Genomic DNA, 12,082 nt, shown 5'->3' on the forward strand with positions numbered 1-12,082 from the left:
TCTACACTGTCATAAGCTACTTTAAAATCGATGAAAAGATAGTGTGTTTCTATGTTATATTCTCGGGTCTTTTTCAGGATTTGATGTTGAGTGACAATTTGGTCGATGGTAGATTTTCCATGCCTGAAGCCACACTGGTAAGGGCCAATTAGTTCGTCAGTAAATGGGGTGTCAGGCGTTCACTTAATACGCTTGACAAGATCTTGTATGCGAAGTTTAAGGCTATTGCCTCTGTAGTTGGCGCAGAAAAGGCGGTCACCTATTTTATGGATCGGGCAGATAGTGCTTAAGTTCCAGTCGTCGGGCATGCTTTCTACCGAACAAATTTTAGTAACTAGCTGGTGCATGCTCATTACCAAATCTGCTTCAGCGTATTTAAAAAAGCTCCGTCTGAAGAATGTCATCACCGGCCAATTTGTTCGACATCAGCCTGGTGGTGGCTAGTTTGACCTCACTCTGGCCGGGTGGGTGGAACTCTAGATCGTCAACCAAATGGATTTGTCGTGGCTGCTCGCTGGCGAAACGTTGACTTCATCACCATTGATATGATCTCTTCAGATTTTTAGCATTGACTGCGTTTCGACTACGGTATTTCACTCCTTATCTTTGCAGGCTCCAGGGCGGCTAGTGAATCCAGTTGTTTTTTTTTTTGACTCTTCTATAGAATCTCCGCCCCTGTTTCCTGTTAAAACATCCCTGGATCTTTTCAACTTCACGATGCTCATGGGATTTTTTCTTTCTTCTGAGCAAGAGGTTTGTATCCCCTCTTTTGTCTACGTAGAGCTGGTGGGAAGGTCCCATTATAAATTTCTTATATTTTTAAGATAATTCTTAAATAATTAAATCATAACTGAAACACCCGTTTATAATAAATAATACAAATTAAAGGAATAAATAAAATATTTTTTATTGTACAGTTCCTTTTTTCTCTCTGAACAATAGAATACAGTGGTTACAATAAATTTCTAAGGCTAAACAAACAAACAAAATAATGCAAGACATATCGGCTTTTCTTTGAAAACACAAACATATTCATTATAGATACCGTTATACTGATATAGATTTATAAATACTTGTTGATTTAATAATAAAAAATGTATTATGAAATAAAACTCATGCTTTTTTAATTCTCAAGGAAGCCGTCCGATTAATTCTAACCACTGCAGGTTCTGATGTACTGCTAATAGCCTTGGCCTTTTGCCTCTTAAGGAAGTTTGCAGTCGAGGCTAGTGCTAATAACAAAGAAAAAAATGATTGAAGAACTAATTGAATGTGTTATTAACTTACCTCGAGATGTGATTGTTGTAGTTCTGGGACTCTTTCGGACACGATTTGGACTGTACTTCTCGTTCTCCTTTTGAATTCCTCGTGTGACAGTCTTAAGGACAGTGTCCCGAGTTATGTTGGACTTTAAGAGAGCTATAAAGTAGAATATGAAAAGTAGAACTAAGGAAGTTTACCATTCACACCTACCTTTTTTGATCTGTAACCGATTCGATGTATTAGAATTATCTTCTGATAAAATGCTAGTTATAAATTCAGCTTTCTTACTACTCTCAATGGCTGATACCTCAAATGTGGAATTGTAGTCAGCATTGATGTCAACTGTACTGGACAACACTTGGGTTTCATCGGCAGAATTCGAACCCAATGGACGCTTGAACATGTCTAGTTCTTTTTTGCCTGTTCCAACGTCTAGTTCTATAGTATCATCAAAAAGTCTTTTATTCCGCTTGAACAAAGGTCCAGTGTCATCCTCATCATCGGAATTGTTTTTGCGTTTATCGTTAATTTGTATTTCTGTAGCACTTCCATTATCCAAATGATTTTCCTCAAATGTGAGTTGAAATTCGTCTTCACTGTCTTTGTTTTCTTCGTCCTTGAACTTAATTCCATTGCCATTCATTTGTTTGCGCAGTTTTTCAAGTTTTGTTCGATGTTCCGTGTCAATTCCACTGAAACTGAGAATCACATAATCTCGTTGAATAATTTCACAGCCCAACGAAAACATTTGTACCAAATGTTCAAAGTCTGCATGATACAGGGAATTGAGTTTTGCAATGTGATTTGTTTTGATGTTTTGTTTGGATTTTTGAATTTCTAAATCTTTTTTCTCCAAATATATTTTGAGAATATTTGAGCATTTTGCTTCTTTGACTTCTTTGCTAAGCTTTTTGAGATCTTTAACTGATTCTTGGAGTTTTTTACGCCATCGAACGAGGTCTTCTTTTTGTTTGAAAATCTGCTTGCCAAAACGATCTATCGAAGCTTCGAAACGGCTTATGTCCTGAAATTATAGAATTGTTGTTTTATTATTTGCGTGTGTTCCACAAGTTTTAATAGTAGAAGGAACAATTCGAAGCACAGATTTCTATATTTTTGACTAGTAAATGCTTGCTGAAAAGTCAATTAACAAAACAAACAAACTCAATCCTTACTACCTTTAAAAACATAAGCACTGTCTTAAGGATCACTATTTGATTACATAGAGTCTCATTATATTTTCGGCCTTTTTAAAATTAGGCGTTTTAGTGCTTTTTGCAATTCCTTCTAAAAAAGTTGTAATTTTGAGATTTGGAATATGAACGCGATTTCAAGCAAGCTGAAAGTTTTGTTTTTATAAAAAAATTGAGCTTATCAAAGTTGATTTTCGTTGAAAAAGCTAAAATTATGTTTTAGAAGTATTGACTGAGAGCCGGAGCAGACGACTTAACTGAAGAGCTTTAAAAAGCAGATGGAGATGATTTGGTAAAGAGCATGCACTAACTTATGTTCATATGTTTAAAATATGGTCGTTAAATTGCATAGCCGATGAATGGAACCTCAAAAAGCCCGATCCTGATGAAATTATTTCTCTTCATAGGTGAACATCTAAAGAATCTCGTCAACAACCTAATAGGTCCTTGTCAGTGTTGCTTCAGACCAAGTAGGTCCCTAATCAATCAAATATTCAAATTTCGCGAGAGCCTGGAAAAAACCCAAGAACATCAAATCGACACTTCTACACACACTTGTCTTATTTGGGCATCCCTGACTCGTCTGCTCATGCAGAAAAACTATAAAGAAATGAATTTCATTTGAATATAGAGAAAATGATAGCAAGCGAAAAAAAGTACATACTTTTAGAAAGAAAGAACATAAAACACCTACAGATGTTATTTTGAAGTAATTAAGGCTGTTAATCGCGGTATCTTGGGACTTACTAAATAATTGAGAAGGAAAGGTCCCCTATGCATATCGTCGACTAAAGAAGAAGATGAAGCAATGGGCTGACGGGCTGTACATTGACTTAGATTTAGTCAGGAGAGTACAATCCAAACGTCTGAGATGGCTTGGTTATGGCATGGAAATCAACGCTCCATACCGAAAAGTCCTCGACAATTTTCAAGGAGCAAAATACAATCTCCGTACAGGCAACATAATTACTAAACGAGACAATGCCCACAAAGAAAAAACGATATACAAAGGTTAATTCTTTCTTTTAAAAAGTCACACACTCTTCAAACTGCCCGAAAATGTTATTTTTCCACAACTTCACCCTCTAAGTTGCAATATATGTATTGCCACGGATCGCAAAAAAAAACTTTAGGGCATATTTTGTACAATCAACTTTAAAGGAGAACGCGAATTTAAAAAGCGCAAGAACCGGGATCTTACGGTTTTGAGAAGCTATTTTTAAAAATGATCTCTTAAATTACTAATATTTTGGAAAATAGAAATGTAAATGGAAATAACAAAACTTTAGTAATCTTGAATAATTTATAAGTGCACTTTTAATTATTGGCTTTTCGGTCTTCTCTTTATTTGTTGTTATTATTTTATTTTATATTTAACGCGATTTCACACTTTTTTAATTTACATGAGATAAAAAAAATCATACCAACTTTAATTTTTTCTTCAGAGATCACTAAAAGTAATATTTATTAGAATTCATTAAAATACCCCTCGGCGAATAAATATAGGTTCTTAGGCGTGGTGTTCAATCTGACAAGTTGGTCTATTTCACTGTTTGAAAGAAAGTTTTGTTTTTGTAACGAATCTGTTGTCTAAAAAATTCTATTTGATAAGTTTTTGAAATTTATTAAAAAGTGTTGAAAACGGGTACTTTAAAAACTTGAGCAACTGGGACGGTCTCAATAATAATTTTAGGATCTTTAACTGGTCACTATATGCTTCCTCGATAGTGGACGTTGACGCCAGCGCTGCTAGGATCACAAGTTTGATTCTCCTGGGAATGAGAACTATTATCCCGAATAGGGTTAAAAGCATCCGACCTAAGGAAATGCATGATTCCGTTGTTTAAAGGCCAATCCAACTGAGGAAAAATGGAATTAGTTTAAGCAAGCCAGAAAAGCCTGCAACAACCATAAATTACGGCAAAAAATACTGCAATGTCCCAAAGGCAGTACAAATTTTTGGTCATTTGTAAAAAACATGAGGAATTCTTCCTCTTCGTAGGTTCTCAATTTGTTAGCTCTTTAGAGAAAGCTTATCTCTTTGCTAGGCAGTTCGCCGCCAATTCAACTCTGCTGCCAGTGAGTGTTATGACTCTGCCTGTCATCGAGCGCGTTAGTGATTCTATGAGGCCAATCATTTATTGAAGGAGAAATATTTGACCATTGACAGTCGAATTGTTTTCTCCTGAACACCGTTTATTTTAATAAATATGATTTAAAATCATGAAAATGAAAAAAAAAAACAGCATAAGTGTTCATACATGCATTTCGCCCCGATGTAATGGTTGGGCTCATCAGAAGATGTCCATTACACCTTGTCTTGACGCATATTTTCTCGAATAAATCGAGATTCCATATAATCCGAGCTACATAGAGCTACTGTGAATTATATAGTTGCTACAAGTCTTCAAAGAAGATAAATTGTAGCTATTTTTATTGCCTTGCTATGGGACTTTTGGTGGTGTGCCCCAGAGCTCCGTTTTGTCTGCGACCCTTTTTCTCATTTTTATAAATGATCTCTTGTCTACTACTTCTAATCCAATACATTGTTTCACTGACGATAACATTTTTAGGTTTTCATTTTCCAGACTTACAATCCTCCTCTTTGTATGTGGAACTGCAAAGGCAAATTATGACAAGCTCATAAAACTCCGAGCTACACACCATGGTACAATGTGGAATAAAAAAAAGTGTAGAATTTTATTGGTGACATTAACATCATCAACTCGATTACGTCACTCGAACATCGACGCAAAGTCTCTTGTCTCACCCTTTTTTACCGTAATTTTAACGGACTATGCACTAGTGAAATAACCAGTTGCATTCCTCCTTTTAAAAAATTTAACCGTAGTACCCGCGCTTCAAGGAATGCTCATCAGTTTACCCTTGAGCCCAAATTCGACCATAAAGAGATTCATTTTTAATCCGTACTAGGCGAATGTGGAATACCTTGCCAAGCTCTATCTTTCCCTATCCGTGCAATGTTCAGGAATTTAAAATCAATGTACACCGACAACTCCTATCCAACCCTTCCCTTTTTTCCTAATGCTCACACTGTGTCTTTGGCATATTAAAAGTATACAAAACCCTTTAAGTGTCCGCTAATTATAAGAAAAAAGCCGACAAAAATGCTATTTTGTTGACTAACAATTTTTGGAAATCGTTCAAATGTATCACCAAAATAATACAATTATTAAAGGAAGCTTTTGGTGATCTCATTATTTCCCGTCGTGGGCCTATGGCGGAATCGTTTTTTTTTTAAATATGATATCAAACCATTATATTGATAATAATGCTAAATGCTTGGAAACAACACTAAATTATCATCTATTAGACTCTGCGAAGAGTGAATTATATAAAAGACATTTTAATTTTATTTTAATAAGCACATACACTTATCAACAAATTGTTGGTACAGGTGATTCTTCAAAATAATAGCTAAGGTATTTAAAGCAGATTTTCAACCATTCTTTTTTCGATTTTGGTATTGTTTATTATATGAGGGTTAAAAACAAAACAAAATAAATTAGTGCAAACTACATAAAGAAAAAAAATGCAACAACTTAGGCAAAGTAGGAAATCAAAGGCCAAAAAATTGCACGTACAGTGAAAAAAAAAGTTCTCATTGAGAGAACTAGTTTTAAAGTGACTTCCGGTGAAATTTTGTTCCATTTTTGCAATATACAGGCTTTTAGTTGGTTTTCATTGCTTATTTTTCATTCTCGGACCTTTCTTCCTAAATAATCCCAAAGATGCTCAATTAGGTTAAGGTCTGGGGATTGGGTAGGATGAGGCAATAGCAATTTAACATTATAGAGAAACCACTCCTTTACTATCCTTGATGAATATTTAGGATCGTTGTCTTGCACAAGTAAAAAGTCGTCTTTAAGGCCAATTTGTAACACGCTGGTTTTTAATTTTTTTTTTTTAATTTTTAAATATTTGTTTTTATCTATTGTTGTTTCTATAAAAACAACTATTGGACCCCATAGCACCCCAGACCAGAACATTTCCGCCTCCCTTTTTTACCGTTAATTGCAAATTCTACACATCTAATGATGTGTTTGGTTTCCGTCCGACCCAAATACATTAAACTTGCTCTCGTCAAGGTATAACACATTCTTCCAAAAACTATCTGGTTTCGAAACGTATTCATTCGCATAGTTCAAGCGTTTTGAAATATAGGGTTTTTTTTTTTGTACCGTGCGGCCATTATATCCCTTTGAATGCAGAAAGATCCGAACAGTTTGAGGGTTAAGCGATATTCCATCATTTACTTGAATGTCAGCAGCTTTTTTAGGAGCACTTAACTTGGGATCAGCCTTTACCATTCTTTCAATTTTTTGTTCCATATGAGCGTCTAGAATTTTTGTTGACCTCTTCCTGGGGCCACTTCAAAGCTTTTATTTTTCAAATTATTTTTTAATACATATTGAGCTGTAGACCGTGGTTTACCAATAGTTGACGATATCTCAGCATAACGTTTTTCGTCGTTTTTTACTTTAAACATCAGTTTTCTTACTTCAAGAGGTACTTTTTTATGAGAAGCCTCAATTTTCAAAATAAACTTCACAAAATAAAAAAAAAAAACAATTGAAAAGATTAATACACCTAGCATACTGAGCCTAGATCTCTCAATATCATTACAGTACACAATTTACATTTAAAAAAACCGTTATTTCCATTTTGTTGTACAAACATTTGATTGATGTACAAGCAATTTTTTGACATTTCTGGCAAAATTCTTCTAACGGTAATAAAAACTATGAGGCAAAGCTCGAACATTTTGTTGCATTTTCTATTATACATTAAAAATACAGTTTTATTTTAATAAGTTGACTCGACTAAGTTTCTGAATTATTCTATACGCTGGGTTATTGTTTGTTAATCTGTAAAAAGTTAGTATCAACAAAATATGCATGAGCGCCAATCAAAGAACAAAACATTTTCTTCAGATATTATTTTATTCAGATTCAATTTACAAAATGGAAAATTGAAAAAACAAATTTCTTGAAAAAAAGCCACCAACAAATTAAAAAACCAACAAAAAGCAATCGTTTTTGTATTTTTCTAAAATACTTTTTTACTACTATTTTATGCACTGGTGTGGCAACACCGAACACTTAATTTATCCCTTTTCAGTTTCCTAGGTTATGTCAATGTCATATTTTTGACAGATGTTTTAGTTGATGGGTTGATCAGAAAAAAATACTGCAACAAATCCCATTCTCAAGCAATTAAACTTTCAATTCAATAAAAAATAAACGATGTTTGTGCGAAAATTGACAATAATTAACTGTACAGTGTTACGAGAGCTAGTTTCGTCTTCTCGACACACAAGCCAACCGCTGTGTTCCCGATTGCCGGCAATTTTCAGTCAAAACCTCGATTCACATCCTGCCCATCAAACTCAAATTCGGTGTTATGCAAAAGGCAAGGATAGAGGCAAAGAAAAGGGTAAAAAAGGCGCCAAGGTAGAAATCAACGAGAACCTTTTGCGTGAAACTGTGAACCTTGATAATTTGAATGCACAAATGAACAAAACCATCGACCAGATGAAGGATGACTTCGTAAAGCAGCTTTCCCTACGCTCCACAACCGGTTCCATTGATTCACTCAAAATCTGCGTCGATGGAAAGGACCATGAGTTGCAGGAGCTAGCTCAAATCTCTAGGAAAAATCCCAAGACTATTGTGGTGAATATGATTGCATTTCCACAGACAATTCCCGATGTCTTGAGTGCCATCGAGAAGAGCGGTATGAACTTGAATCCTCAACAAGATGGCACAACTCTGTTCATCCCGATTCCCAAAGTCACCAAAGAGCATCGTGAGAATCTCTCGAAGAATGCCAAGGCCCTATTCGTCAAGTACCGAGATGCCATCAGAGACATCCAACAGAGCACCATAAGAAAGGCAAAGAAACAAACGGATATTAGCAAGGACGACATGTATGCAATTCAGACTCAAGTCAAGGCTATTGCGGACAAGTTCATAGCCGAGGCGGACAAAGTTCTATTAGCCAAACAAAACGAACTCACCGGATCGAAAGATTAATATTTTTGTATGATTAAGTTTGAATTTATAAATTAAACAAAAATTAACTCACGTCTTGGTTAGGCAGCGTATCGAGTGTGAGAATCTTTTTGAATTTTTCTGTCTTCTCCTTTATTCTGCATCTGAATTTGATTATTTTCTCCTTACTCTGCATCCCGTAGAAGTACTCCTGGGCTGTGATTACGGAAGAGTACACTGCGTCGATCTTTCGATACCAGCACTGCAGTTCACTTTCGTCGTAGGCCTTTGAAGTGACTGCGGGCGGTTTTGTCGCGATCGCCGCTTTTTGTTCTAGGGTTTTGATGATTTCTTGAAGACGATCCAATTCATCTTGTAGCTCGGTGTTCTTCTTGATGTAGAACTCCTTGGGCATGTTGGACTTCATCACATTCTTTCTGAGAATCGTACGGATCTTCTTGGCGCGGCTAGCATACTGGAAAAAGTACTTTCGTCAGTTAAAATGGGTTCTTTGATTTGGTTTGAAAGAATATTACCTTAAGGGTGTTGTAGGTATCCTCGTAGGTGAGAGAACTCATTGAAACATTGGCAACCATCAAGGTTTGGCAATTTCCTCCCAACGAGTCCTTCAGAATTCTTGTCAGATTCGAATCACGGTACGGAATGTGTTTCATCCCGTCGGCCAATTTGTTTATACAGTTCCCCAACGCCAACAGAGACTTGTTGATGCTCGCTCCTTCCTTGAATCTCACTCCCACACCACGAGTACTGGCAGCTCTTTCACTGCCGGCCAAATCAATCATCGACAGTTTGACAGTTCGCTTCTGGCCAGATTTCTTGTCGGTCATGCGAATGTGAACTTGAAAGATGGCGTGGCTACGACTGCTCTCAGCATTTGCATCTGTTGGATGTTGGGTTCGATTGTTGTTTCCCTGGGCAAGCAAGTCGAGCAATTCGTCTGCACTGAATATCGGCTTCAAGATGAGACCGCTCACCACAACGCCGTTTGAGTCCTCACGCAGTTTCAGAGGTCCACTTTTTGTGAGAAGGTTCATCACTTGCTCATTGTAAACTTCTAAATAGCTTACGCCGATGTCAAATTTACGTGTGTCACTTAACTCCTCGATTTTGAAGAACAGATCTTGCATGGTGAGATATGTCAGGCCTCGACTATCCTCACTGCCAAGCATTGTAAATGTTTTGCCAGCCCCTGTTGCTCCATAAACAAAAACTGAGCAATTGTAACTGGAATAGAAAAAAGAAATAAAAATTACTTTTTTGAAAAAGAAAAAGTCAGTGGAGCATAAAATGGATAGGGACTGTACAGCAAAAGTTACCTAACCAAAAGAATGAAAGCCCAACCGCTTTGGTGAATGAGTCATTTAAACCGGATTCGAAATTCACTTTGATGCGCAACGTCTTTTAATTTAAATTAAAGGGACGGCGCAATGGAAATAGAAATGACTCAGTGTCGATCGAAGATAATAGGGAAATAAATAGGAGAGAACCTCAATTAAATGGTGCATAGGTTTCTGTTAAGACAGGTAATTAGGCTTGTTGTTAAGGACCATGTCAACAAAAGACAGCCTTCTCAAATAAAAGATTTACAAACAAGTTTTTTAAAAATCAAATAAGAAAATTAGCATTGTTGGTAGAAGAAAGATTTTGGAATCCAATGCTTGATCGAAATTTAAAGAGAACTTTTAACAACAATAACAATTACCCATTCATTACTGCATCCACCAAAGGCCTTGTGCATTCTTCAAAAAGATCCTCATTCGATGCTTCCGTATCGAAAACACGATCGAAATCCATGCTCAATTTCTTGTTGACCCTCTTTGTCATGTCGCGGTAGTGTTGTTTGATTCCCTGGAAGAAGAATCCGTCGTCTTCCTCGTCCGGATCAAAAAGAAGAGTCGTTTTGTCCATTACTTTTATTATTGATCTTTGATTTGTTTCCAATTCGCGCCGATTGTAGGGACGAACTCGAACGGCAACTTTTATGTTCTTTTCTTCGCCGTGTGACATTTTAATTTTTGTGATATGTGTTTCTATTGTAAAATTATTTGAACAAATATTTTTAATTAAATGATTTGATGTTTGATTTTGAATTAAAAATTAAAATTAATAGAAAAAATAAGCACTCAAAAAACTCCGTTTGTCCGTTTGTATTCAAATTGTAATTGTCAGTTTGATGGCAGTTGGTAGGACTGTTGGAAAATGAACGAGTTCAAGAAGATTTTTTGTTTTGGTTAAAACTGAACGCGTTCAGGCAAAGCTTGTTTCATATGAGAAATTTATTTCATTTTATCTGAAAGTTGTGAGACTTTAATTTTAAACTAATTATTCACTGGGAATCAAAAGTTATAAAATAGATAAATTAAAACTTGAAACCTTCTTCTAGTACGGATGCTATTTTTCGTCTTTTCTTTGCAGTATGCAGTCCACTTAATTTTTCCATAAATACAAATTTTCAAAGATTTCAGGAAATAAGTTTATAATTTATTGTTGGTATCCGTAACAAAATAAATAACACACGAAAATATCTATTTAGAGAATGTTAAGGCATTTAACAAAAAAAAAATAACAAGACAAGTGAAAAATGACAAAAGATTTAATTAAAGAAATTGACTTATATAAAATGAATCAATACTATTTTAAAGCTAGATATAGTTTGCTTATATTCAACTTTTTTGTCTAGAATTATTACTGCACACAAAGATGCAATTTGAAAAAGTAAAAATCGCATTCTTAATCAATAATGCAAAAAAATCTAACAACGAAGACACAATGAACGATTATACAGTTTTTTCTTTCTTTCATTTGTCAAAATCCTAGAAAATTGGAATAACTATGTATCTATCAAATAAATGTATGAGGAAAAACGCATTATTCGCTAAAGGGAGGATTAAACTGGAAATTAATTTTAAAGGTGGGTAGCTACTCAGAACTCATGCGACTTCTTCAACATCGTTCTGGAAAGAATTGTGCAAAACTCAACCGTCAACACTAGAGGCACAATCTTCCAAAGGTCCATCCAATTACTCGGATACGCAGATGATATTGACATAATTGGAAGATCAAAGCGTGATGTCAGTGGAGCGTTTTTGAGCATTGCTACGGAAGCGAAGAAGATGGGTTTAGTTGTCAATGAGGGCAAGACCAAGTATATGCTGTCATCAAAAAAGGACACTGAACGACGACGTCTTGGACAAAACGTCACCATGGACAGCTATAACTTTGAGGTAGTTAAGAACTTTGTCTACCTAGGCACCGCTATTAATACAGACAACGCACCAGCGCTGAAATCGAACGAAGAATAACTCTTGTAAATCGCTGCTTCTTTGGACTTAGAAGGGAATTGAGAAGTAAAGTCCTCTCTCGAGCATGTAAAATCACTATCTATAAGACACTCATCATCCCGGTTCTCATTTATGGCGCTGAGGCCTGGACCCTGTCAAAGAAAGATGAGAGCGTCTTAGGATGCTTCGAAAAAAATTCTTCGGGTGATTTTCGGTCTCGAATGCATAGATGGAGAATGGAGGAGAAGATATAACGACGAACTGTACGGGCTGTACAGCGACACTGACCTAGTTAGCAGAATTAAAGTCC

At 35.9% G+C, this 12,082-nt stretch overlaps 2 protein-coding genes across 2 annotated transcripts; one reads left to right on the forward strand and one right to left on the reverse strand.

Moving 5' to 3' along the window:
- Positions 1 to 891: 891 nt before the first annotated feature.
- Positions 892 to 10,623, reverse strand: LOC129947616 (kinesin-like protein KIF18A). The gene is made up of 6 exons (XM_056058245.1): positions 10,194 to 10,623; positions 9,007 to 9,715; positions 8,565 to 8,945; positions 1,474 to 2,287; positions 1,288 to 1,419; positions 892 to 1,232 (listed from the first exon to the last, which is right to left on the reverse strand). The coding sequence occupies exons 1-6, from the start codon at positions 10,496 to 10,498 to the stop codon at positions 1,114 to 1,116; spliced, it is 2,460 nt and encodes an 819-aa protein (XP_055914220.1). The 5' UTR covers positions 10,499 to 10,623; the 3' UTR covers positions 892 to 1,113.
- LOC129947617 (ribosome-recycling factor, mitochondrial) lies at positions 7,638 to 8,606 on the forward strand. The gene has a single exon (XM_056058246.1). It carries the CDS (start codon positions 7,724 to 7,726, stop codon positions 8,510 to 8,512), a length of 789 nt encoding a protein of 262 aa, XP_055914221.1. The 5' UTR covers positions 7,638 to 7,723; the 3' UTR covers positions 8,513 to 8,606.
- Positions 10,624 to 12,082: the final 1,459 nt, after the last annotated feature.

The sequence above is a fragment of the Eupeodes corollae genome, chromosome 2 (assembly GCF_945859685.1).
Source record: "Eupeodes corollae chromosome 2, idEupCoro1.1, whole genome shotgun sequence".
Taxonomy (NCBI): domain Eukaryota; kingdom Metazoa; phylum Arthropoda; class Insecta; order Diptera; family Syrphidae; genus Eupeodes; species Eupeodes corollae.

What these genes read in the sequence shown, in the direction of transcription:
- LOC129947616 (XM_056058245.1), bottom strand. Translation starts at nt 10,498, where the DNA reads ATGTCACACGGCGAAGAAAAGAACATAAAAGTTGCCGTTCGAGTTCGT. An exon ending in GTGGATGCAGTAATGAATGG is followed by an intron (nt 9,716 to 10,193) that starts GTAATTGTTATT and finishes TTTCTATTCCAG; the next exon opens with TTACAATTGCTCAGTTTTTG. An exon ending in TCGGTTACAGATCAAAAAAG is followed by an intron (nt 1,420 to 1,473) that starts GTAGGTGTGAAT and finishes TCTACTTTATAG; the next exon opens with CTCTCTTAAAGTCCAACATA.
- LOC129947617 (XM_056058246.1), top strand. Translation starts at nt 7,724, where the DNA reads ATGTTTGTGCGAAAATTGACAATAATTAACTGTACAGTGTTACGAGAG.